The sequence below is a fragment of the Scylla paramamosain genome, unplaced genomic scaffold, assembly GCF_035594125.1.
Source record: "Scylla paramamosain isolate STU-SP2022 unplaced genomic scaffold, ASM3559412v1 Contig29, whole genome shotgun sequence".
Lineage (NCBI taxonomy): Eukaryota > Metazoa > Arthropoda > Malacostraca > Decapoda > Portunidae > Scylla > Scylla paramamosain.
The window spans coordinates 621104-648649 of record NW_026973694.1 but is presented as its reverse complement, the minus strand read 5'-3'; the positions used below and the strand labels follow the sequence as shown (position 1 = coordinate 648649).

At 43.8% G+C, this 27546-nt stretch overlaps 2 protein-coding genes across 8 annotated transcripts in view; both read left to right on the top strand.

The window, feature by feature from the left end:
• Positions 1 to 3402: 3402 nt before the first annotated feature.
• LOC135097714 (uncharacterized) lies at positions 3403 to 7011 on the top strand. The gene is made up of 6 exons (XM_063999712.1): positions 3403 to 3641; positions 4693 to 4846; positions 5345 to 5489; positions 5629 to 6164; positions 6474 to 6557; positions 6753 to 7011. Exons 2-6 carry the CDS (start codon positions 4693 to 4695, stop codon positions 6821 to 6823), a joined length of 990 nt encoding a protein of 329 aa, XP_063855782.1. The 5' UTR covers positions 3403 to 3641; the 3' UTR covers positions 6824 to 7011.
• Positions 7012 to 17178: 10167 nt separating this feature from the next.
• LOC135097710 (uncharacterized) overlaps positions 17179 to 27546 on the top strand; it is a 60090-nt gene continuing 49722 nt past the window's right edge. For 3 of the 7 annotated variants that reach the window (XM_063999699.1, XM_063999698.1, XM_063999697.1), the window contains exons 1-11: positions 17179 to 17320; positions 17817 to 17961; positions 18101 to 18636; positions 18946 to 19029; positions 19244 to 19386; positions 19572 to 19743; positions 20388 to 20542; positions 20928 to 21044; positions 21606 to 21687; positions 22237 to 22355; positions 23174 to 23907. In XM_063999699.1, the coding sequence (XP_063855769.1) occupies positions 17909 to 17961; positions 18101 to 18636; positions 18946 to 19029; positions 19244 to 19386; positions 19572 to 19743; positions 20388 to 20542; positions 20928 to 21044; positions 21606 to 21687; positions 22237 to 22355; positions 23174 to 23299 (1587 nt within the window). In that variant the 5' untranslated portion in view covers positions 17179 to 17320; positions 17817 to 17908 and the 3' untranslated portion in view covers positions 23300 to 23907. Of the gene's footprint in view, positions 17321 to 17816; positions 17962 to 18100; positions 18637 to 18945; positions 19030 to 19243; positions 19387 to 19571; positions 19744 to 20387; positions 20543 to 20927; positions 21049 to 21605; positions 21688 to 22236; positions 22356 to 23173; positions 23908 to 27546 lie in introns of those variants that run through there. The other 4 variants (XM_063999701.1, XM_063999700.1, XM_063999703.1 and 1 more) reach the window with 4 other exon arrangements.

Genomic DNA, 27546 nt, shown 5'->3' with positions numbered 1-27546 from the left:
TACCAGGAAATTTTGCCTAGATCTTTCATCCTAAATTTATCACCCAGACTTTCCTTCATGTTCTTCAATTTTGCATCACTGCTGGCCGCAATTATTATGTCATCAACCCAAACTAATATATTGGTTACCTCATCATCAGTAATTCTGGTATAAAGACATGGGTCAGCAAATGACTGAGTTAAACTTAGGTCAACCAAATATGAGTGCAACAGTGAACTCCAATTTCTACCACTTTGTTTGAGACCATACAAGGATTTCTTTAATTTGTACACCAACTTCTCGCCACCATTACCCTCCACACAGAAACCCTTGGGTTGTTCAACATAAATTTCACAATCAATAGGTGCATTTAAGTAGGCAGTTTTTACATCCATTTGATGAACAACCAGGTCATGTTGTACAGCCAACTGCATTAAAGTTCTTACAGATGTGATCCTAGTAGTTGGGGAAAATGTTTCGTGATAATCTATACCTGCCTCCTGAGAGTAACCCTTAGCAACAAAACGAGCCTTGTACTTTGTCTCATTGTTAGGGTTAAACTTCAGGTCATATACCCACCTACTTCCCACAGCTTTTCTACCTTCAGGCAAAGTAGTAAGCTCAAAAGTCTCATTATCCTTTAGAGCTTTCATTTCCAATTCCATAGCTTCTCGCCATTTATCAGAATCAGGAGATGCAATAGCATCTTGATATGTATAAGGTACACTGGCTAGTTTATAGCAATAGTCAACAGTACAATTCACAATACTATCCAAAGCCTCATCCATTTCATCACCAACAATACAGTCACCAAAATATATGGGTTTACGTTTTACTCTTTCTGACCGCCTTAAACACACACTGTCCTCTGTTTGGTTACCAACTTCTGGGCTAGCTTCAGTGTCAGTACTACGTGTTGTAGTCCAGTCACATTCACTACCCCATGCTACATCTGAACTTACATCTACGCTAGGCCTGGTAAATTTGACACATCCAACTTTCCTTACTGTACCAGTCTTTGGAAAATATACAAGGTATGCTGGACTAGACTTATCATAGCCTACAAAAATTCCATCCTCACTCGGGGCACCAAGTTTTTTCTTCTGTTGTACATAGGCATAACATACAGAACCAAAAATGTGCATATTACTAATATTTGGCTTTTTACCTGCAAAAGCCTCGAATGGAGTCTTCTTAATCCTAAGGTTATAACATCTGTTTCTAATGTAAGCAGAGGCCATAACGGCATACGTCCACAGAAACTTTGGCAGACCAGACTCTATTAGTAAACATCTGGCCATTTCAAAAAGAGTACGCCAGCCTCTTTCAGCGGTACCATTTTGGTGAGGTGAGTAGGGAGAAGACATTTCATGCTTGATTTTATTTTCCACGAGTAAATCTGCGAATGCATTAGAAGTAAATTCCGTACCTTCATCACTTCTGAGACATTTCACTGAGCCATAGGGAGAAATGTCTGCTATGAAATGCTTAGTTGCCTGTAAGGTGTCACACTTATATTTGAGGAAGTATATCATGATAAGACCGGAGTAATCATCAACAAAACTGAGTGCATACTTAAAACCGTCCTTGGCAACAGGATCAATGGGACCAGCTAGGTCACAGTGTACCATATCTAGTTTAGCTTTTGAACGCTCATCAGCTTGTCAGTTTAGAAAACTGAGTCATTTTCCCTTTAACACAAATGCCACAATCAAAGTCCTTTTTGTCACTAATTTTCATCCCGTTCACTACACCTTCAAGTTTCAAAATATCACTCACATTACAATGACCGAGAATTTCATGCCACTGTCTCAATGTATAGGACGCCCTATTTGAACACACAGTATTGTTTAAGAAATACAGTCTACCATGCTTAACTATGTCAAACTTTGTACCGTTTGTAGATGTTAACTCTGCAGAATTTGGTTTAAACTCGATTGATGCACCCTTCTCAGTGGCAGCTTGAACCGAGAAAATATCTTGCTTGAAGGAAGGTACATAGAGAGCATTTTCCAGAATTGCTGTATGAACATTACCACAAGAGTCTACAAGGGTAACACAGGCATCACCCTTCTTTTTAGCCAGATTATTTGTTCTACTACCATCAGCTAGTTCAATAAAATGTCTCTCAGGATCAAATTGCTTGTCAAAACACACAAATTTGGAGTCATCATTGATTATATGAGTAGTTGCACCACAGTCCACCATTAACTTGTTAACCACAACACATGATTCAGTCTCTGATCTCCGAAGCCCCACTTTAAACACAAAACTGTGGCTCTGACTGTCATAATCATCACTATAATCTTTTACGTTCCTGGCAGAGTCTTTACCACTGTTACCCCCCGAACTCTTCCAACAAAACTTCGTATCGTGGGAGTTATTCCTGCAGTTCTCACACCATCTTCTTAAAGTCTGGTTCGGTCTAGAGACACGGCAGTCGACTGATTTGTGACCCTGAAGACCGCACTTGAAACACGTACCACTGAATTTACGAGACTCTATCCTCATCACTCTGTCACTGTCACTTTTGTCGCCGCACGACTTCTGTCTCCTCGAAACTTCTGAGAGACACCTTGAACTCAGCAAATGTCAATGCCTTTTCTCTTTGTGTAATTACAGTCATAAATGGCTTGAATTCCGTAGGTAAACCCTTAAGCACCATTGCCACCAACAAGCTGTCACTAATAGTTTCACCAGACGTTTTAAGTGCAGTTGCCGCCGTCTCGGCTCGAATCACATAGTCTGTAACACTCTCGTTTTCTCCCTTAAGCAACGTTGTGAGCTCCGTGTACAGTGATATGACCTTGGGTTTACCTTTCGATAAGTAGTGTTCCCGTAAAATCCTCAGTGCCTCACGTCCATCGTCCTTCGCATCACGCATCACAAGGGATAGACTACGGTCATCCAGGAACTGAATCAACTCCGCAAATGCCTCGGCATTTTTGGTAACGTCTGCAGCAGTCGTACTTGATGCAGGAGGATCAATCACATTATGCAGTTTCTGTAGCCGCATGTAGCCCAAAAACTTCACTTCCCATAACTCGTACTTGCGCTCATCACCGTCAAAATACAGTCTGTTCCTGGGCCCATAACCTGTTAAACTCTGAGCCATCCTTGCTAGCAATGTGTATTAGGCGAGTAGGACAGGGAATAAAACGTGTGAGTCCTAAGACAGCTGGAGCAGAACTAAAGTGTACCACACCTGCTATTTATTTCATTGGCTTCGACACAGATTAAAAATACACAGTGTGAAACCCCAAAACCCCGAACATCTGAGTAACTCAATTGAACCCCGAATAAACCCACCAACGTATCATTATGTTTCGGACCCAACAATCACACTAACTAAATTTAATGACGTTTTTTTCAAATTAAGACTCAAGATGAACACCTGCTGGAATACATCACACACACACACACACACACACACACACACACACACCTCCTCCCACTCGCCTAATGTAAGATGTCGTTGTTCACAGACTGACCTGACTAACTGTGGATGCAATGTCACCGGGAATTACTCAGGTCGCGTCCTCCAGGTGACAGGTGGCTACACAGGTGATGCGCTCAAAGTCGTGGCGCAGAGGTACCAGCATGTGGGGGGCGTTGGATCAGCTGAGGAGTTGGTGAGCGTAGCGTGGCACCCCGAGGAAGAGGTGAGAGAGCGTGAGAATATTACCTTATAGATTTTCTTGTTATATTTTTATTATTATATATATATATATATATATATATATATATATATATATATATATATATATATATATATATATATATATATATATATATATATATATATATATATATATATATATATATATATATATATATATATATATATATATATATATATATATATATATATATATATATATATATATATATATATATATATATATATATATATATATATATATATATATATATATATATATATATATATATATATATATATATAATATATATAATATACATACATACATATACATACATACATATATATATACATACATATATATATACATACATATATATATACATACATATATATATACATACATATATATATACATATATATATATATACATATATATATACATACATATATATATATATATATATATATATATATATATATATATATATATATATATATATATATATATATATATATATATATATATATATATATATATATATATATATATATATATATATATATACATATATATATATATATATATATATATATATATATATATATATATATATATATATATATATATATATATATATATATATATATATATATATATATATATATATATATATTGTTTTGTCTTTATTTTTTTTTTATTTTTCCTGTATGTCATGTTTAGTTTTATCTGTTGCCTTGTCTTCCTATATTTATTTTTATTTGGTAGTTTATTAATATATTTATTCATTATTTTCTTTTAATGCGTATGCGTGAGGAAGACTTGCAAAAGGCAAAAAAAAAAAAAAAAACTATTTAAATATCCATAGTTTCTGCTTACAAAGTACCACAGCAATAGAAATCTGATCTTTAACATTTGCATCTCATTATTATCTTCATATATTACATACTACCATTGCTTCATCATTCCTATAGAAAAAAAAAACATACAAAATTCTTGTCATGCCACTTTGAAATAAAAGAGATGAGGTCACACTATTCCTTCCTCTAGATGCTGTTCATGGCGGCTCCCAGGACCACCCTCAGCCTGGCCAGCGGGCATGAGGGCCAGGCGGGGCAGTGGTGGCGGCTGTGGTTGAGAGGCGGTGAGGAAGAGCGCGGCAAGGCCTCCAGTGGTGACCCCGCGCCGCCTCAGCTTGACCAAGGTGTGTAAGTGTGTGTGTGTGTGTGTGTGTGTGTGTGTGTGTGAAGAGGTGGAGCTGATGGGCCTCGCAGTGTATTGAGTGTACGTATACATTTTTATTAAACAGGGAATTATTGTTATTATTATTATTATTATTATTATTACTATTATTATCATTATTATTATTATTATTATTATTATTATTATTATTATTATTATTTGGTGGTTTAGATCCTCTGCAAACCTATATTGCTTTTCATTATCTCAAATCAAAATTAAATAGCACTGCGCAAGATATGACCGTTAGTTAAGATTTTTTTCGGTTAAATTTAATGTTAGGATGGGAAAAAAAAGAAAAAGAAAAAGGAAGAAATAAAAATTGCATAAAATATGAAAGGCATTGCTATAGTCGGAGTCGTAATTTTCCTTTCTAAAAGATGCAACCATAGATTTCTTTATAAAGGAGTCTATGATATACCTTGAGGCAACGAATTAAAAGGATTGTTTATACCTCGTATAGAGCGAGACGCAGCCGGAACCGAGGCAGGACGGGGCGTGGTGGTGCGCACTCAGTTCTCTGAATCCATCTTTGGCGTATCTGTGGACTCGCTGATGCCGGGGAAGCGTCGGCGTCTCCTGAACCTCACCGTCACGCCACACACTGGGTAGGTTTGCAGTCATGTGTTTGAAGGTGCCAATACTTCATTTGTTTCGAAAAAAAGTTTTCTGTAAAATGTCTTTTCAAGCACTGATAGATTACATTAGACAATTGTTTATAACCATGAGTCCTCTCTTAACTTTCAGAAAACACTGGCAGGTGAGCCTACATGTGCCAATTATCTCTACAGCCCTCGAGTGGGAGACGAAGCTCTGGAAAAATCAGGGCAAGCAACATTGGGAAGTTAATGGGGAAGTCAAGTCTACCAAATCTGACATATCGTTAGAATTCGTTCACTTCAAGCAGGAGAAGCAGGACGAGGAGACTCAGGTCACGGATGACAGAGGTGAGGCTGGCAGGTGTGATGCTGAAGGTTGTGGGGACGGCAATGTCAAGGAGCCAAAAGCCAAGTCGCGGCACCACGTCGACAGTGATTGCGACTCAGATTTAAGAAAAGAACAGACAGTAGACCAGAATGAAGTTTGTAGTGGTCGAGATCCTATATCAGAAGACTTAAAGCAAAATGATCATGATTCCGTAATGTTAAATGTAGACGAAGAATGTTCCAGGAAAGCGGAGTGTGATGGACCGGAAGAGTCAGTGTCAAGTGACGCTGTTCAAGAGACTACACAAAAATTAACTTCCCGGGTTTTCAGCCTTTCTTCCAACATGAAGACTTACGGTAAGTACGTCCACACTTCATGTAGAACGAAATTTGACTATTAAGGCAAAATTTAATGATACGTTTCTTATGATGTTAGTAAGTCCTTTTATTCAGGTCTTTTTATATACTTGATTTCTTGCAAATAAGAATTTATAATTAAAAAAAGTTGTTCGCTATACCTTTTGAAATCATAACTATTTGGATAGTACTGTTCTAATATTTTTTGTCGGTCGCGTCATCAGTGCCACAGTAGTGTACTTGAGTTGTTTACTTACCTGTACCTCACGACACCCTCCCTTTATCTCCCTCCACGCACCGCACGCATAGTCTCATCTGACGGAGGACGCTGGATTCGGATCCTGCAGCGCACACACCTGGCATTCTGTCCTCACGTTGGCTGGAACTTGAACCGTGAGTGAACCGGAGCCTGAGAAGCGAAAGTTCAAAGCAAGAGAGAAAGAGAGAGAGAGAGAGAGAGAGAGAGAGAGAGAGAGAGAGAGAGAGAGAGAGAGAGAGAGAGAGAGAGAGAGAGAGAGAGAGAATGATGATTTAAACTATACAAGAAAAATATTGCAATAGACTTTTTTTTATCACTCGGAATTCTAGAAATATTTCGGTTCAATCGTGACTGGACTGGGTGGGAGGTAGCGTGGCGGTGTGGTGTTGGGATGTATTGATGGTGATGGATACCGGTCCTGCAGAAAAGGTGGTAGTCATGGCGGTGGATACCTGTCCTGAAGGACAGGTGGTGGCAGTGGATACCCATCCAGCAGGGCAGGTGGTGGCAGTAGATACCCGTCCACAGGACAGGTGGTGGTAGTAGATACCCGTCCAGCAGGACAGGTGGTGGCGGTGGATACCCGTCCAGCAGGACAGGTGATGGTAATGGCGGTGGATACCCGTCCAGCAGGACAGGTGGTGGCGGTGGATACCCGTCCAGCAGGACAGGTGATGGTAATGGCGGTGGATACCCGTCCAGCAGGACAGGTGGTGGCGGTGGATACCCGTCCAGCAGGACAGGTGATGGTAATGGCGGTGGATACCCGTCCAGCAGGACAGGTGGTGGCAGTGGATACCCGTTCAACAAGACAAGTGATAGTCATAGCGGTGGATACCCGCCCTGCAGAACAGATGGTTGCGGTGAATACTCGTCCTGCAGGACAGGCGGTGGCGGTGGATACCCGCTCTGCAGGACAGTGTTGGCGGTAGATAACCGTCCAGCAGGACAGGTGATGGTCATGGTGGTGGATACACGTCCAGCAGGACAGGTGGTGGCGGTGGATACCCGTCCAGCATGACAGGTGATGGTCAAGGCGCTAGATACCCGCCCTGCAGGACAGGTGGTGGCGGTGGATACCCGTTCAGCAGGACATGTGATGGTCATGGCGGTTGATACCCGTCCAGCAGGACAGGTGATGATCATGGCGGTGGATACTCGTCCAGCAGGAAAAGCGGTGGCGGCGGATACCCGTCCAGCAGGACAGGTGGTAGTCATGGCGGTGGATACCCGTCCAGCAAGACAGGAGGTGGCTGTGAATACCCGTCAAGCAGGACAGGTGGTGGCGGTGAATACCCGTCAAGCAGGACAGGTGGTGGCGGTGGATACCCGTCCAGCAGGATAGGTGATGGTCATGGCGGTGGATACCCGGCCTGCAGGACAGGTGGTGGCAATGGATACCCGTCCAGCAGGACAGGTGGTGGCAGTGGATACCCGTCCAGCAGGACAGGTGGTGGCAGTGAATACCCGTCCAGCAGGACAGGTGGTAGCGGTGGATGCCCGTCCAGCAGGACAGGTGATGGTCATGGCGGTGGATACCCGTCCAGGTGATGACAGTGAATACTCGTCCAGGCGATGGCAGTGAATACCTGTACCGCAGGACAGGTGGTGGCCGTGGATAACCTTCCCGCAGGACAGGTAGTGGAGGTGAATACCCGTCCAGCAGGACAGGTGGTGGCGGTGGATACTCGTCCTGCAGGACAGGCGGTGGCGGTGGATATCCGTCCAGCAGGACAGGTGATGGTCATGGCGGTGGATACCCGGCCTGCAGGACAGGTGGTGGCAGAGGATACCCGTCCAGCAGGACAGGTGGTGGCAGTGGATACCCGTCCAGCAGGACGGTGGATGACTGTCCAGGAGGACAGGTGATGGTCATGGCGGTGGATACCCATCCAGCAAGACAGGTGGTGGCGGTGGATTCCTGTCCAGCAGGATAGGTGGTGGTAATGGATACCAGCCCTGCAGGACAGGTGGTGGCGGTGGATACCCGTCCAGCAGGACACGTGATGGTCATGGCGATGGATACCCGCCCTGTAGGACAGGTCGTGGCGGTGGATACCCGTTCAGCAAGACAGGTGATGGTCATGGCGGTGGATACCCATCCAGCAGGACAGGTGATGGTCATGGCGGTGGACACTCGTCCAGCAGGACAAGTGGTGGCGGTGGATAACCGTCCAGCACGACAGGTGATGGTCATGGCGGTGGCTACCCGTCCAGAAGGACAAGTGGTGGCGGCGGATACCTGTTCAGCAGGACAAGTGGTAGTCATGGCGGTGGATACCCGTCCAGCAAGACAAGTGGTGGCTCTGCATAACCATCCAGCAGGACAGGTGGTGGCGGGGGATACCCATCCAGAAGGATAGGTGGTAGTCATGGCGGTGAATACCCTTCCAGCAAGATAGATGATGGTCGTGGCGGTGGATACCCGCCCTGCAGAACAGGTGGTGGCGGTGGATTCCCGTCCAGCAGGACAGGTGGTAGTCATGGCGGTGGATATCCGTCCAGCAGGACAGGTGGCAGTCATGGCCGTGGATACCCGTCCAGCAGGATAGGTGATGGTCATGGCGGCGGGTATGGTGGATACCCGCCCTGAATGACACATGGTGGCAATAGATACCCGTCCAGCAGGACAGGTGGTGGCAGTGGATACCCGTCCAGCAGGACAGGTGGTGGCGGTGGATGCCCGTCCAGCTGGACAGATGGTGGTTATGGCGGTGGATACCCGTCTAGCAGGACAGGTGATGGCATTGAATACCAGCCCAGTAGGACAGGTGATGGCATTGAATACCAGTCCAGCAGGACAGGTGATGGCAGTGAATACCCGTCCCGCAGGACAGGTGGTGGCCGTGAATAACCTTCCAGCATGACAGGTAGTGGCGGTGAATACCCATCCAGCAGGGCAGGTGGTGGCGGTGGATACCCGTCCAGCAAGACAGGTGGTGGCGTTGGATTCCTGTCCAGCAGGATAGGTGGTGGTAATGGATACCGGCCCTGCAGGACAGGTGGTAGCGGTGGATACCCGTCCAGCACGACAGGTGATGGTCATGGCGGTGGATACACGTCCAGCAAGACAGGTGGTGGCTGTGAATACCCGTCAAGCAGGACAGATGGTGGCGGTGAATACCCGTCCAGCAGGACAGGTGGTGGCGGTGGATACTCGTCCTGCAGGACAGGCGGTGGCGGTGGATACCCGTCCAGCAGGACAGGTGGTGGCGGTGGATTCCTGTCCAGCAGGACAGTTGATGGTCATGGCGGTGGATACCCGGTCTGCAGGACAGGTGGTGGCAAAGGATACCCGTCCAGCAGGACAGGTGGTGGCAGTGGATACCCGTCCAGCAGGACAGGTGGTGGCGGTGGATGACTGTCCAGGAGGACAGGTGATGGTCATGGCGATGGATACCCATCCAGCAGGACAGGTGGTGGCGGTGGATTCCTGTCCAGCAGGACAGGTGATGGTCATGGCGGTGGATACCCGCCCTGCAGGACAGGTCGTGGCGGTGGATACCAGTTCAGCAGGACGGGTGATGGTCATGGCGGTGGATACCCATCCAGCAGGACAGGTGATGGTCATGGCGGTGGATACCCGTCCAGAAGGACAAGTGGTGGCGGCGGATACCCGTTTAGCAGGACAGGTGGTAGTCATGGCGGTGGATACCCGTCAAGCAAGACAGGTGGTGGCTTTGCACAACCATCCAGTAGGACAGGTGGTGGCGGTGGATACCCATCCAGCAGGACAGGTGGTAGTCATGACGGTGAATACCCTTCCAGCAAGATAGATGATTGTCGTGGCGGTGGATACCCGCCCTGCAGGACAGGTGGTGGCGGTGGATACCCGTCCAGCAGGACAAGTGGTAGTCATGGCGGTGGATACCCGTCCAGCAGGACAGGTGGCAGTCATGGCGGTGGATACCCGTCCAGCAGGATAGGTGATGGTCATGGCGGTGGGTATGGTGGATACCCACCCTGCAGGACAGATGGTGGCAATAGATACCCGTCCAGCAGGACAGGTGGTGGCAGTGGATACCCGTCCAGCAGGACAGGTGGTGGCGGTGGATGCCCGTCCAGCTGGACAGGTGGTGGTCATGGCGGTGGATACCCGTCTAGAAGGACAAGTGGTGGCGGCGGATACCCGTTTAGCAGGACAGGTGGTAGTCATGGCGGTGGATACCCGTCAAGCAAGACAGGTGGTGGCTTTGCACAACCATCCAGTAGGACAGGTGGTGGCGGTGGATAGCCATCCAGCAGGACAGGTGGTAGTCTTGGCGGTGAATACCCTTCCAGCAAGATAGATGATTGTCGTGGCGGTGGATACCCGCCCTGCAGGACAGGTGGTGGCGGTGGATACCCGTCCAGCAGGACAAGTGGTAGTCATGGCGGTGGATACCCGTCCAGCAGGACAGGTGGCAGTCATGGCGGTGGGTACCCGTCCAGCAGGATAGGTGATGGTCATGGCGGCGGGTATGGTGGATACCCGCCCTGCAGGACAGATGGTGGCAATAGATACCCGTCCAGCAGGACAGGTGGTGGCAGTGGATACCCGTCCAGCAGGACAGGTGGTGGCGGTGGATGCCCGTCCAGCTGGACAGGTGGTGGTCATGGCGGTGGATACCCGTCTAGCAGGACAGTTGATGGCATGGAATACCAGTCCAGCAGGACAGGTGATGGCAGTGAATACCCGTCCCGCAGGACAGGTGGTGGCCGTGAATAACCTTCCAGCATGACAGGTAGTGGCGGTGAATACCCATCCACCAGGACAGGTGGTGGCGGTGGATTCCTGTCCAGCAGGATAGGTGGTGGTAATGGATACCCGCCCTGCAGGACAGGTGGTGGCGGTGGATACCCGTCCAGCAGGACAGGTGATGGTCATAGCGGTGGATACCCGGCCTTCAGGACAGGTGGTCGCTGTGGATATCCGTCCAGCAGGACAGGTGATAGTCACGGCGGTGGATACCCGCCCTGCAGGACAGGTGGTGGCGGTGGATACCCGTTCAGCGGGACAGGTGATGTTTATGGCGGTAGATACCCATCCAGCAGGACAGGTGATGGTCTGGCGGTGGACACTCGTCCAGCAGGACAAGTGGTGGCGGTGGATACCCGTCCAGCACGACAGGTGATGGTCATGGCGGTGGATACCCGTCTAGTAGGACAAGTGGTGGCGGGGGATACCCATCAAGCAGGACAGGTGGCAGTCATGGCGGTGGATATCCGTCCAGCAGGATAGGTGATGGTCATGGCGGCGGGTATGGTGGGTACCCGCCGCCCTGCAGGACAGATGGTGGCAATAGATACCCGTCCAGCAGGACAGGTGGTGGCAGTGGATACCCATCCAGCAGGACAGGTCGTGGCGGTGGATGCCCGTCCAGCTGGACAGGTGGTGGTCATGGCGGTGGATACCCGTCTAGCAGGACAGGTGATGGCATTGAATACCAGTCCAGCAGGGCAGGTGATGGCAGTGAATACCCGTCCCGCAGGACAGGTGGTGGCCGTGGATAACCTTCCAGCATGACAGGTAGTGGCGGTGAATACCCGTCCAGCATGACAGGTGGTGGCGGTGGATACTCGTCCTGCAGGGCAGGCGGTGGCGGTGGATACCCGCTCTGCAGGACAGTGGTGGCGCTAGATACCCTTCGTACAGGACAGGTGGTGGCGGTGAATACACGTCCTACAAGGACAGATGGTGGCGGTGGATACCCGTCCTGCAGTACAGGTGATGTTCATGGCGGTGGATACTCGTGCAGCACGACAGGTGATGGTCGTCGCGGTTTATACCCGTCCTACAGGACAAGTGATGGCGGTGGATACCCGTCCTACAGGTCAGGTGGTGGCGGTGGATACCCGTCCTACAGGACAGGTGGTGGCGGTGGATACCCGTCCTACAGGACAGGTGGTGGCGGTGGATACCCGTCCTGCAGGACAGGTGATGGTCATGGCGGTGGATATCCGTCCTACAGGACAGGTGGTGGCGGTGTATACCCGCCCTGCAGGACAGGTGATGGTCGTGGCGGTGGATACCTATCCTGCAGGACAGGTGGTGGTGGTGGACACCGGCCCGTTCCGCAGAATTGACTTCCAATATCATTCTCCCTCCACTGAGGTGCTGTGGTTCAGGAGTACTCCTTCTTTTCATTTGACGGTCTCCTTTCCAATGTTCTGTGTTTTCACTGAAGGACGCCCTTCACGAAGTGGATGACGTCCATCGTGTCTATTGTGTGAGGATGCGTCAGATTTTCTCTTAGTTTATTCTAGTTTTGCTGTTCCCTGGTGGCTTGCCTCGTGACTCCCTGAACTGATAATTTAGTCCCTAAACTATCAGTCGTCCCTGGCAGCGGCCGACTCTGCCCTGGTGCAGGCATACTGCTGGGCTGAGTCCCACTTGGGGAACCTCGCCCTGGTCTGTGCGATCCTCACCCCCTCCTGCTACGAGAGCTGGACGTTGGGGTAAACAAACTTTTTATCGTATAAAACGATTTTAAAATTAAATCCTTATTGTGATCCTCATCGGTGCGACAAGACATTTGTAGATTGAGTGAAGAGAGATGGTGAGGAAGGGATCGCAGGTTTGGGGCGTGAAGGGTGAGGAGAGAGAAGGCACGGTGTGTGGAAGGTTTGTTTGGAGGGGCTGTTTTGCCATAACAGGAAGGTGTGGCTTTAAGAAGAAGAAGAAAGTGAAGCAGCAGCAGCATAAAAAAAGAGAGTGCACGTGTGTGTGCAGATTTAACTGGGGCTTAAGAAAAAATAAATAAAATAAATAATTGGAAATTGATTGTAGTGTGTATACTTTATATGCACATTGTCACTACTACTACTAGCCTACTGGCTCCTTGTAGCTGCTTCTTATTAATTCTCTCTTCCAGCATTATTGTAACTATAAATCTCTCTTCCAGCATTATTCTAACTATAACAAGAATTTATAATAATTAGGAGAATATTGATGACGTGGTAAGCATGATGGCAAATATTTACATCTTTGTTTCTTCCATATATCGCTTTATATTACTTCCAAGGTTTTCCTTCTGCGTTTGTTCCTTTTCTTTCTTTCAGGCTCAGAGTGAGCATCGTAGGAATGGCAGCCGTCTTGATAGACTTGTAAAAACTGGGAACACCACCGACAGCTTCAGCAGGTCCTGGCACTGGTTCTTCAGTGTTGAGTGGCAACCGTTCATTTGACAAAGAATAGCTGTTTCAAGGGTTTAGGGAAAAAAGTTTTAAAGTTACAAGTTTGTTCACATTTTGTCTGCTCGTGTGTGGAAGTAATTTCGCAGTCTGTCAGTAGCACATCGGACTGCCCTCCGTCTTGGATCACTGAGCTGCTGCATTTATTTATTTTTTTCAGGTCACTTTATGTTTGCTCTAGAACAAATCTTAGAAGTTATATGAGTAACTAATGTCCTTGAATTCATTGTTATTTTCATTTGTTTATTTATTTATTTTTTTTTTTCTTCTTCATCATCATCTTCTTTTTCTTCTTTTTCTTCTTTTTTTTTTCTTCTTCTTCTTCTTGTTTTTTGTTCTTCCGCTTCTTCTTTTTCTTCTTCTTCTTCTTCTTCTTCTGCTTCTTCTTTTTTTTTCTTCTTCTTCTTATTATTATTATTATTCTGCTTCTTTTTTTTCTTTTTTTTCTTTTTCTTCTTCTTCTTATTCTTATTCTTCTGCTTCTTCTTCTTTTTCTTTTTTTTTCTTCTTCTTATTATTATTCTTCTGCTTCTTCTTCTTCTTCTTATTATTATTATTATTATAATTATTGTTATTATTATTATTATTATTATTGTTCTTCTTCTTCTTATTATTATTATAATTATTGTTATTATTATTATTATTATTATTGTTGTTGTTATTATTATTATTATTGTTGTTGTTGTTGTTCAGACATTCCGACAAGCTGGAGGAGGAGGTGAGAAGAAATACAAGTGTTGGGAGGTGAGTTTATTCCCGACTAGTTCCCCTGAAGAAGCTTGTGCGAAGCTAGTCGGGAATAAACTATCCTCCCAGCACTTGTGTTTCTTCTCACCTCCTCCTCCATTATTAGCATCATTATATTCCGGAATTACTAGTAAGTAGTGACGTCAGTAAATTTGCGAATGACACCAAATTACGAAGATAAGACAGGACTGGATGGAAAGTATGATTGGACAGAAAAGTGTGAAATGAAATTCGATATCAATGAGGTAGCGTTCTCTACGTAAGAAGTAAGAGAGAGAGAGAGAGAGAGAGAGAGAGAGAGAGAGAGAGAGAGAGAGGGATGCACAATATATAACAGCAGCTTAAAGGCCAGGGAGATAGCTAAATCTTCGAGAGAGAGAAAACAAAGTGATACTACAAGTCTGCGGCCTATAAAACAGTGCATTTAGTGCTTTGATAAGGCCTCTCTTACATTACGGTGTACAGTTGTGGCTGTGCAAAGAAGAGTGACTAGGATGATCCAGGGACTGAAAAAAAAAAAAAAAAAGCTAGTCACTGGAATGGTGTAGGGTGCGTGGTGATACGATAGAGGTATTTCGATATCATTAAGGTAGGCTTTACCTCCTCATACGGTGTTCCATCCCTCGAAGTAATAATAATGATAATAATAATAATAATGATAATAATAATAATAATAATAATAATAATAATAATATTAAGTGAATTGATAAGTAAATACATCCGCCAATTCATGATGACTTAAGATTTCTCGGCCTGGGTGCTGGACCTTACAAGTCTCTTGATACTTCATCTCCTTGCTATTCTTGTCATGTGCCTTACCCGAATAGAATGGCTGGCGGGGGGGAGGGGGGGAAAGGTGACAGGCGAGGTGCAGGCTGAGGGTCATGGCAGGGTTAGTTGGGAGAGCTCAGCCCCAGTGAACGCTCGTGTGTGTCAGCTGAAGGACACCAACACTGCCCGGTGATCCATCTGGGTGGTGCCAAGCGAGGAACATGTACTGGTGTTTTGGTGAGTAGATTAGGTAGTGGTGATACGAAGAGATTTAACAATACGGCCCTTAGATGTTCTTCCATATGATGTATGCTAACAATCGTGTGTGTGTGTGTGTGTGTGTGTGATGGGAATAAGGTACCTAAGTTTGTTAGTGAACACGTACTATATTATTTAGTATACTATCATTTGCTCCTTTACTTTACTGAAAACAGTACGGTTCATATTGAAAGCATGTTATAAAACTACATTGTGGTTTGTAAGCATGAACTCTGCCGTCTCCCATCGTCTGCAGCAGTGACTACGTGAGGTGGAGACTAAAGGAAGGGGAGTAGGGGAGCTGCCAGGTGCCTCCACACGCCCCACAATTGCACGAGTGAACATTTTTTTCTTGTTCTTTCACAACATCCTCACTTTATTTTACCAACCGTGATTCAAGTAAGAGAGAAATCCAAACAATTTTAAACCGTCAAATAAACTCACCGTTCGCGAAAATATTCTAACGTGTATTTTGAAATTGCCGCGTGACTGGATATGTAAGGGAAAGTGGAAAGCCAGGAAGCGCCACAAGCATAATGTTATTCCGTCTTAAAAAATGATTGAGTTACCCCGGTTAGCATCCAAAACTGGAAAGGTGTGGATATTCTTTAAGTAAAACGTCGACCTGCTATACCATGGAACTGAGGTTTCATAAGCGAGTGGGGTTGTTCGTCCTAGTGGAAACATTGTTGAGTGACCATTCTATAATTATCATATTAGCCAATATAACAAATAGTTTACCTAAAGGAACTGGTGTGTGATTATTGTACGACACTATACGCAGATTATCAACTTCCAAGAGGAATTATTCTGCGATTACGTTGGAAGTGGTAAACTATTCTGTAATTATCGAACTTACCGCTATAAAGAAACTCTATCTATAATCATCACTAATCCGAAATTATTGTACTCGACACTACAAAGATAATTTACATGAACGAATGAAATGTGTATTGTCATAAACCATACAACCATCTTTCCCTTACTCTAGGTGCGGCGTTGATGCTGGTAACAGTGGTGGGGATCCCGGCACACAGCCAGCAGGCATCGGCAGCATCCTTCCGCCTGGTCACCGCTTACACGTTAAACCGAACTGATGACTCCACTCAAACATTTCTCAGGTAACACTTAAGACACCGCACCGAAGATGGATAGATAAGTACTATTACTTATATATTTTCAGTCTTAAAGTTAGAGAAAAGCGTGATTTTCTTTTAATTAATTGTACATGAATATCTCAAAAGCTCATGGAAGGATGCATGAACTTGGGAAAGGTTAGGAATCACTGCCCTATATGATATACCAATAGCGTGAAAATAACAGCTATAGGACACTTCTTTATTACATGTCTATAAATTTAATATAATGACACTATTTGGTCGTGGTCCTTCAGCGACATGTCATTTAAGTGGTTTGGTCAGGGTAGAAATTATTTCTAAGTGAACTAATGTATTAGAGAGAGAGAGAGAGAGAGAGAGAGAGAGAGAGAGAGAGAGAGAGACTGAAGCTTCAACTTTTCTTGTATTTCAGAGTGGGGACCTCTCCCTCCACCCGGTCCCTTACCTTGGCTCTGCAGGTGGGTGGGTGCATAACCTAACGAGTCTTAAATGAAGGAACAATACACTAACTAAATTTAATGACGTTTTTTTTCAATTTAAGACTCAAGCTGAACACCTGCTGGAATAAAACACACACACACACACACACACACACACACACACACACACACACCTCCTCCCACTCGCCTAATGTAAGATGTCATTGTTCACAGACTGACCTGACTAACTGTGGATGCAATGTCACCGGGAATTACTCAGGTCGCGTCCTCCAGGTGACAGGTGGCTACACAGGTGATGCGCTCAAAATCGTGGCGCAGAGGTACCAGCATGTGGGGGGCGTTGGATCAGCTGAGGAGTTGGTGAGCGTAGCGTGGCACCCCGAGGAAGAGGTGAGAGAGCGTGAGAATATTGTCTTATAGATTTTCTTGTTATATATATATATATATATATATATATATATATATATATATATATATATATATATATATATATATATATATATATATATATATATATATATATATATATATATATATATATATATATATATATATATATATATATATATATATATATATATATATATATATATATATATATATATATATATATATATATTGTTTTGTCTTTAATTTTTTTTTTTATTTTTCATGTATGTCATGTTTAGTTTTATCTGTTGCCTTGTCTTCCTATATTTATTTTTATTTGGTAGTTTATTAATATATTTATAATTAAAAATAAAAATTGCATAAAATGTGAAGGGCATTGCTATAGTCGGAGTCGTAATTTTCCTTTCTAAAAGATGCAACCATAGATTTCTTTATAAAGGAGTCTATGATATACCTTGAGGCAACGAATTAAAAGGATTGTTTATACCTCGCATAGAGCGAGACGCAGCCGGAACCGAGGCAGGACGGGGCGTGGTGGTGCGCACTCAGTTCTCTGAATCCATCTTTGGCGTATCTGTGGACTCACTGATGCCGGGGAAGCGTCGGCGTCTCCTGAACCTCACCGTCACGCCACACACTGGGTAGGTTTGCAGTCATGTGTTTGAAGGTGCCAATACTTCATTTGTTTCGAAAAAAAGTTTTCTGTAAAATGTCTTTTTAAGAACTGATAGATTACATTAGACAATTGTTTATAACCATGAGTCCTCTCTTAACTTTCAGAAAACACTGGCAGGTGAGCCTACATGTGCCAATTATCTCTACAGCCCTCGAGTGGGAGACGAAGCTCTGGAAAAATCAGGGCAAGCAACATTGGGAAGTTAATGGGGAAGTCAAGTCTACCAAATCTGACATATCGTTAGAATTCGTTCACTTCAAGCAGGAGAAGCAGGACGAGGAGACTCAGGTCACGGATGACAGAGGTGAGGCTGGCAGGTGTGATGCTGAAGGTTGTGGGGACGGCAATGTCAAGGAGCCAAAAGCCAAGTCGCGGCACCACGTCGACAGTGATTGCGACTCAGATTTAAGAAAAGAACAGACAGTAGACCAGAATGAAGTTTGTAGTGGTCGAGATCATAAATCAGAAGACTTAAAGCAAAATGATCCTGATTCCGTAATGTTAAATGTAGACGAAGAATGTTCCAAGAAAGCGGAGTGTGATGGACCGGAAGAGTCAGTGTCAAGTGAAGCTGTTCAAGAGACTACACAAAAATTAACTTCCCGGGTTTTCAGCCTTTCTTCCAACATGAAAACTTTCGGTAAGTACGTCCACACTTCATGTAGAACGAAATTTGACTATTAAGGCAAAATTTAATGATACGTTTCTTATGATGTTAGTAAGTCCTTTTATTCAGGTCTTTTTATATACTTGATTTCTTGCAAATAAGAATTTATAATTAAAAAAAGTTGTTCGCTATACCTTTTGAAATCATAACTATTTGGATAGTACTGTTCTAATATTTTTTGTCGGTCGCGTCATCAGTGCCACAGTAGTGTACTTGAGTTGTTTACTTACCTGGAGCTCACGACACCCTCCCTTTATCTCCCTCCACGCACCGCACGCATAGTCTCATCTGACGGAGGACGCTGGATTCGGATCCTGCAGCGCACACACCTGGCATTCTGTCCTCACGTTGGCTGGAACTTGAACCGTGAGTGAACCGGAGCCTGAGAAGCTAAAGTTCAAAGCAAGAGAGAGAGAGAGAGAGAGAGAGAGAGAGAGAGAGAGAGAGAGAGAGAGAGAGAGAGAGAGAGAGAGAGAGAGAGAGAGAGAGAGAGAGAGAGAGAGAGAGAGAGAGAGAAAAAATTATTTAAACTATACAAGAAAAATATTGCAAAAATATTTTTTATCACTTTGAATTCTAGAAATATTTCGGTTCAATCGTGACTGGACTGGGTGGGAGTACGTGGTGAACACCTGGGAGTGGGGCAACATGGTGGTGAAGGCGGAGTGGGGCGTCTCTCTCCTGCAGTGGTACCAGAAAACTTTCAGCTTCTCTTTCGACCAGGTAAGTTCCACCTCTCTCTCTCTCTCTCTCTCTCTCTCTCTCTCTCTCTCTCTCTCTCTCTCTCTCTCTCTCTCTCTCTCTCAGTGGATATTTTCATGCTGGATAATTATTTTAGGTGAGGAATCTTTGTGGGTAGAAATAAGTCATTTTTTTCTTTTTTTCTCCTCCTTTGTGTTCACCTCCAGGCGGCGGCGCTCCCCTCCACGCAGCTGGTCCTGGATTTCCGTGACTGGTGGAGCTACAAGGTGTGGCTGAAGTGGCCGGTCCTCGCGTCCTCCCTCGCCGCTTCCCTCACGCTTGGTCGCGACAATCACACACTGCTGGGCGAGTCAGACCGTGTGGGGGTGACGTGGGAAGGCAAGGAGAGAGTGACGGGGTGGATCAGCTCAGTATTGATTGATGCTCCGTGTTTTTTTTGTTCGCATGACTTGATTGACTCGACTTTTATTGTTTGTCTTTATCTTGTATCTTGAACTTGCTAGTGGGGATTATTGTTATAATTGTTATTATTATTATTATTATTATTATTATTATTATTATTATTATTATTATTATTTATTTGTTTATTTTTCTTTTGGTATGAATTTTGTAAAGGATTATATTTTGTAACTTCATCTGATTTGTTATTCGTTGGTTCTTTATCGTCCCTGATTCTCTCTCTCTCTCTCTCTCTCTCTCTCTCTCTCTCTCTCTCTCTCTCTCTCTCTCTCTCTCTCTCTCTCTCTCTCTCTCTCTCTCTCTCTCTCTCTTTTTATATGCACTTTCTTTTTCATTATCAACTACTTTACTATTTAATATTACTGCATTAGTATTCCTTATTAATTTATTTAGTTTTACCATCATTGTGCTCAGCTTTACTTCATTATACTATTTTTCCTTAGTGTTTATTAATGTATTTTTTTAATCTATCTTTATTCATTTATCTATTTATTTATTATCATTATTATTATCATTATCAATATCATCATCATCATTATTTTCATCCACAAATGTACTGTTAGTGAAGAAAGTGGACGAGTTTCTGGGTGAGGACGCCGGAAAGGTGGTGGCGCGGGTGGTAGCGCGACACACCGCTGCTGGCTTGGTGGTGACCTTCCACGCCGACACCGCCAGCAGGCAGGAGCTCCACGATACCGTCACTGCCGTCCTTGCTCAGGTGCCTCGTGCTGGCGTCCTGCTGAGTGGTGAATGTGTGCTGACGGGGGTAGCGTGGTGGTGTAGTGTTGGGATGTAGTGATGGTGATTTAGTGTGGTTGCGGGGAGGTGTTGGTGGTGTAGGAGGTATATTATAGTGGTGATATGGTGGTGGTTCGATATGGGTAGTGTGGTAGTGGTGATGGTGGAGATGGTGGAGGTGGAGCTGTGGTGGTGTGGCAGTAGTGTGGTAGTGTGTTAATGGTGTAGTAGGTGCAGCGGTGGTGCTTCGAGTATTTAACATAATCATTTGCTAGTCGTTTAGTTTATTTATTTACTTATTAATCCCAACTGAACGTGACTGGTGTTCTTGATTCATGATGACGACGCCTCCACCTCCCCATCAGGCCATGGAGAGCCCTGACCTGTGTGGCGAGGTGCCTGACCACGCCACGCTTCTGAAGTTCCTGCACGACTTCCTTGGACAGTCACCGGCGAGTCTCTGGGCGGATCTGCTGCAGGAAGTAAGTGAGGAGCCTTTGCTGGGGTGGGAGGGCTACGGTTCTCAAGTATTTCTTGATGAATTAAGTTTTTACTTTGATGATCTGCATTGAAGTTTTGATAGGTCAGCTAGTTTAGTTAGTTAGTTGGTTGGTTAGTTAATTTTTTACATAGTTCGTTATTAACTGGTTTGTGATTAATTTGTTGTAAGTTACTAGTTAGTTATTGGTCAATGACTTAGTCGGTTAATCAATCACTCAGCTACTTATTTTGATACATAGTAAATTAATTAATTATAACTATAAAATAATTATTTCATTAGTACCTACTTAATGGTCATTCAATAAATTAGTCAATTATCAGTTAGTTTGCCTTTAGTTATGCACTATATCTAGTTAATTCATATATATATATATATATATATATATATATATATATATATATATATATATATATATATATATATATATATATATATATATATATATATATATATATATATATATATATATATATATATATATATATATATTATACCTGCTCTTCATGCACACCCTTTTCCTGCCTTCGTTCCTTCACCCTAGGTCCGTCGCCTGCTGCTGGGGTCTGGCACCGAGGCAGACTTACATCACCTGCTGGAAGTTTTCAGGGAGGAAATGGGGACAGGTAATTAACAAACTCCTCCTCGCAGGTGTTGCATGTCTACCTGTAGCTGCTGCAGGTGACCGTGGCAGAGCAGGTACTGTTTCCTTCTTTACACCAGCATTCGGGCTGGTATAGATAGTTTCGGCTTTAAAATAGAAGCAGAGCAAAGACGAGACAATTCATAATGAAGAACTTCAAGAAAGAAGATAAATAAGTAGATGTCTAGATAAGCTCTCAAAACACAACAGGAATTTTAATTAGGCAACTGCTCGTACGTATATTAGATGAGATCATTACCTTAATTTGAAACGCGAAAGTAACTCAAATTTGTTGCTCAGGTAATTACGTACTGAAAATAGAAAAAAAAAAGAAAAAGAAAAAAAGATCAGGACTCTCCCCAGAATTTAATTAATCAATGCCAGTAAAAAATATGCAGTAACCGGGCAGGTAATCCTGATCCGGGCAGCGAACACACACACACACACACATACACACACACACACTACTGCCACGCCAAGTGAATTTTTTTTTTTTTTTTTTTTTTTTTTTTTTTTTTTTTTTTTTTTGCAGCAGAAGGCGTAGGATTGTGGGAGGCAGTATGGACGGTGCTGGAGCGGGCGGGGCTGCTGCGTTCCCGCGGCGAGGAGGTGGAGGTGGTGGTGCCCTCCGAGTGGATTAGGCTGGCGCAGGTGGGTGTTGTGGCTCGTGTTTTGAAAAGCTTTACTCTATCATCACGACTAAACTCCAAGGCCACAGTGATGATTTGGCGGCTTATCAAGAGTGTTTCTCGTGTTAATAATGTAGAAATATTGTTAATGTCACTAGAACAGTAAAAACACCCTTGAAAACCCGTCTAACTTCAACTGGAGCCATTTGAATGGAAAGGAGTTGCGCCACATGCATGTTTCAGAATATGGCTCAGTGAGTCATGGTGTGCTCAGTGGAAATATTAACTCTTTCAGTACTATATATAACATCCGAACCTCATCATATCCCTTCATAGACAATGGAGTGAATAAGACGTAATGATTTTGAATGAGTAGCTGTAGATTATTTAAAATGCTTTGATCACGAACGTGTCATCCTTCACTTGATAAAGTCCTCCAATGACTTGTGAAATATAGTGAAGTCGATGCCAGGATACTGAAGAAGTTAAGAGAGCATGACGACCTAGATTCATTTCAAGTTGTCTGTGTTAGTCTTGAACCTTGTTGGACAGAATGTATCCCATTTGCTTATCTTTGTGACTGTTTATCTTAGTGGCTGTATAGAGGCTAGGGATGTAAGCTTAAATCCTTAGGTGACTCAGTTACTTTACGAAGCTGAACACAAAGTGATAGGCAGAATTAAGGTAAGGAATATTTTGACTCGTGAAAAAAAAATAACTGATTTTATTTCTGGAGAAAGTTTTACTGGGCTGTGACTTGTAAACCAATAAATATCTGGATTGTGATAAAAAGAGTCCTATTCCGGGTTAATCCAACAGTGCGCATGTATTCCTCTGCAGGGGTGGTTCACTTGGGCTGTCATGGGAGGCGGCCGGCAGTGCGAAGGCAACACACTGATGGTTAACCTGGTGGATGCGCTGGCGGAGACCCTGAGGCGAAGTGGCAGCGGGCAAGCAACCTTTTGACCCACCAGTCAGACAAACTTTTATGTTCGTTCTGAAGGCAAATCAAAAGCAGGAATTTGTTACCAAAACCATAAATAAATGACGTCATCGTACATCTGGCATCCATTCGTGTAGCTGCTATACAACACTATATTGTTTATTTATTTATTTTTTTACTTTGTGTTGATTAATTGCTTGCTTATTCTTAGAAAATATGTAGGCGATAATATCAACATAAATTATATACATGTATTCATTTCATTGGGACTATTCACTCCTGTTGCTACGTTCTCATGTTCGTTTGTATTGAAAAATGTTCCCTTAATTATCAATACACCCAACCATCAATAATTATTATAGTAATATCAAAATAAAATGTTCATTGTTAAATACTGGATCAAAATAAAGCCAATCAGGGACCTCGACACTTGCTTTACCATTTACGTAAGAAAGAAAACCCCGTTGAAAAAGCAGAATCAACTGGACTTCCGCGGGAAACTACAACAATCATCATCAGTCCACTGCTATTTCCTCCGCGTAAAAGCAATGCAAGATGTGCTACCTCGTTTTGGAGGTGTTTTCAGGACACAGGGAAGGAAGATGAAACCTGACTATCTTGCACCTCAAAGGTAAGAATGCCTTACAAATGTTAATAGTTGCTAGAGTCTGATTTTCTGTGTTTTAGTGCTGTGCAAGCTAATTATATAATGTCTACTCTACCAAGTCACTGATTGTAGATATAATATGCCCTTTTTTCGTGCCAAAATTGAAAAGAGCAACTGTTATATCAAAGTGAAAGCCTAGATCGTGTAAATCACACATGAAGTACAGGAGAGCAGGTTCTGGCACACCATATCAGGTTTCCGTTGTTGTCATATATGGTGTGGGCAATGACCCTGGTTTAGTCGTCCTGCTTAAGCCATGTGTGTATTGGTTTATAATTTTATCCATGGCATTGCGTCTGACATTATCATATGTTTGTATGTTTATGTTGTGGTTTTGTTTCTGACATTATTTCTGTTAGTATTATTCGTATATATATGTGGAGTGTGATGTGCGCTTCATGGCGTTAACTACCAATTAGGCAATCAGCCGTCTTGCCCGACCACTTGTATCACAACCCTAACTTGCCTCATTATTGACCTGTCATGCCGCGCTTCATTGCTTCCACTGTAACTCAAGTAGATCACAGAGAATACTGGGGTAAAAAGTTAAGTTTCGAGACTATTCCTGCTAATGAGGTATAAAAATCAAATTCATTATAAATATGTGTCGTATTGCCCGAAACTACACTAAAACTATTATTGAGATCGATAACCAGCTGAATAAGTTCCACATTAGCAGAAGAAAATATGTAGTGTTGCTGAATATTTTGTTACCGTAATTTATTTTTTTTAGCATTTATAATTACATTAGTATGCGTTTGCGTAGTGGCCGCCCCGTTCTCTATGAAGACAGCTTGCCACCAACCGTCATACCGCTTCGTTGAGTTTTCTTGTCTTTCGTGTAGTCTTTGTTTAGATGGAGTGTGGCGTCATGGTGGGTGAGGGATGAATGTACAGTGTAAGAGGAGGAAGGGGAGGGGGAGCGGGAGGGGTAGGAGGAAAAGGAGAAAGCAAATGGTTATCTCGAAGTGATCGTCTACCTTGCTTCATGTTCTCCTCCTCCTCCTCCTCCTCCTCCTCCTCTTCCTTCTCCTCCTCCTCTTTCTTCTCTTCCTTCTCCTCTTTCTTCTTTTTTTCCCTTTTTACTACTGTCATTGTTGTTGTTGTTGTTATTGTTGTTGTTGTTGTTGTTGTTGTTGTTGTTGTTGTTGTTGTTGTTAATGATGATGATGATGATGATGACGTTAATAATAATGATGATGATAATAATAATGCATTAGTAGCGTAACAACTTGCAGGGATTACTTCCTGTATGCAACTGATCTTCCTTCATCCTGCTTCGTCAGATAATGTTCCCATTTAGGCCGAGATAAAATATCTACACTCACAAAACGGCTCCCAGCTTTATAGCGCCTACTGGGAGGTGATGCTGACGTGTAGCATCACCTCACGGCCACGTCCACAGATGTGTTAAGAAAATGAAAAAGAATGCCAGTTAGAATCTATTATTAGTAACGATCAGAGAAAATACAGATATAATATTTTTTCATTTGATTATAACGCATTTTTTATATGTTACAGGCCTTTATCTTAGCTATACATCACAATATCTTTACATTTACATGACTATCTAGTGTATCGCCACAGCGCCATATGACCTCTGATGTCAGTCTGCCACCTTTTCATAATTTTAAAGCATTCAAATTCAGTAAGTAATTTGATAAGGCAAAATCAATTTCTATTCAACAAAAGCAAAAGTATAACGTTGTAGTAGCAGTGGTGGTAATGGTGGTGGTGGTGGTGGTGGTAGAGATGGTGGTAGTAGTAGTAGTAGTAGTAGTAGTATAACTGTAACAACGATAGCAACAAAACGAAAAATCATAAACACACACACATACACACACAAAAAAAAACTTTCGCTCCCTTTTTCTCCCCCAATACTTTAACATACAGTTTAGAAAGTACCCCCTCTCCCCTTATATTCTTCCACACGGACACCCTTCAGAGATGACTCGCTGATGCCGGGGAGTCCTCACACACACAATCACCCTTGGCAAGCAATTATCATAGAATGGCAGGCGCGTAAGCCACCCACCAAGCCCCTTATTGCCTCGCCTCCTCCCCCGCGCGGCGCTGAATGGGGAAGTTGACACAATGAGCTTCGGGGGAGAGCGGGAAAGTTGACACAATGGAAGGCATCATAAAATAGCAGTAATTGGAGAAAGAGCCTGATGGCGGGATTGTGATAGCGGCCACTGATGAGAACCGTGGCCAGGCTATTTTGGGCTGGCTTTGTGACGTCATAGAGAGAGAGAGAGAGAGAGAGAGAGAGAGAGAGAGAGAGAGAGAGAGAGAGAGAGAGAGAGAGCTGGAATGAACCGCTTCAAGTAGTGATTCGAGACGCTTGGGATACTGTCATACACACACACACACACACACACACACACACACACAGATTCAAAATAATGAAATAACACCCCAGAAAGTCGTAGTTGTGCAGTAGCGAAAAAGAAAAGTAAAAAAAAAAAAGTTGTTTCGTGTTGTTAATGGTGGTGCAAAACATTAAAGGATGGAATAGGAGAGAAAGGAGAGAAACGTATGAGGAAATGAAGGAGAAACTAAAAAGAAGAGGAAAAGAAAGGTGGAGATGAAAAAAGAGGAGGATAGGAGTTAAATAGGAGAAAAGAAGGAGGAGGAGGAAGGTGGGAGATGAAATGGAGGAGAGTAGGAGATAAAAAAAAAGGAGGAAGAGAAGGAGGAAAGGGGGTGGGAGACGAGAAAGGACTACTGAAGGAGAAAAGGAATTACAGGAGAGGAAAGACGAGTCGTTTGATGGGAGATGGAAAGATGAAGGAGGAAAGAAAGAAAAAAAAAATAGGGAAAAAAACAGTAGCACGAGAGAAAGAATTCAGAACGAGAACTAGAAGATGGAAGAGCAGGATGAGCAGAAAGCTGAGGAGGAGGAGGAGGAGGAGGAGGAGGTGATGGAAGAGCAGGAACAAGAGGTGGTGGAAGAGCAGGAGAAGGAATAGGTGGCAGAAAGCGTAGAAGGAGAAGAAGGAGGTGATGGAAGAGCAGGAAGAGGAGAAGGAGAAGGATGTGATGGAAAAAAAACAAGAGGAGAAGGAGGTGAAAGTAATGGAAGAGCAGAAGAAGGTGGAAGTGGAAGAGTAGGAGAAACAAGAGAAGATAGTGAAAGTGTAGGAGGAGGAGGAGGAGGAGGAGGAGGATGTGGAAAACCAGGATGAGGAACTAATGGAAACATAGAAGATGATGGAAAAGGAAGAGACGAAGGAGGAAGAGGAGGAGGTGGTAGAGGAAGCGTAGAAGCAGAATGAGGTGTAGGTGTGGTGTGGAGGAGGAGGAGGAGGAGGAGGAGGAGGAGGATGAGGATGTGGTGGTAAGCCTGTTTCTGGTGTCTCGTGATCCCCCAGTGAGTGCGGAGATTACCTGGTCTGGCGATACACTCACTAATAAACAGCAACAGCTCGGCTAATGCTGGATTGCCGTGCGATAAGAAAGACTGGCAGAGATAGTTTGCCTGAGATGTATTGTGGTTAGGATAATTCTCTCAAGCTGGAGTGAATAGCAAAGATTTAAGTATTATCTCTCTCTCTCTCTCTCTCTCTCTCTCTGTAATGTACCAAATGATGATAAGGAATA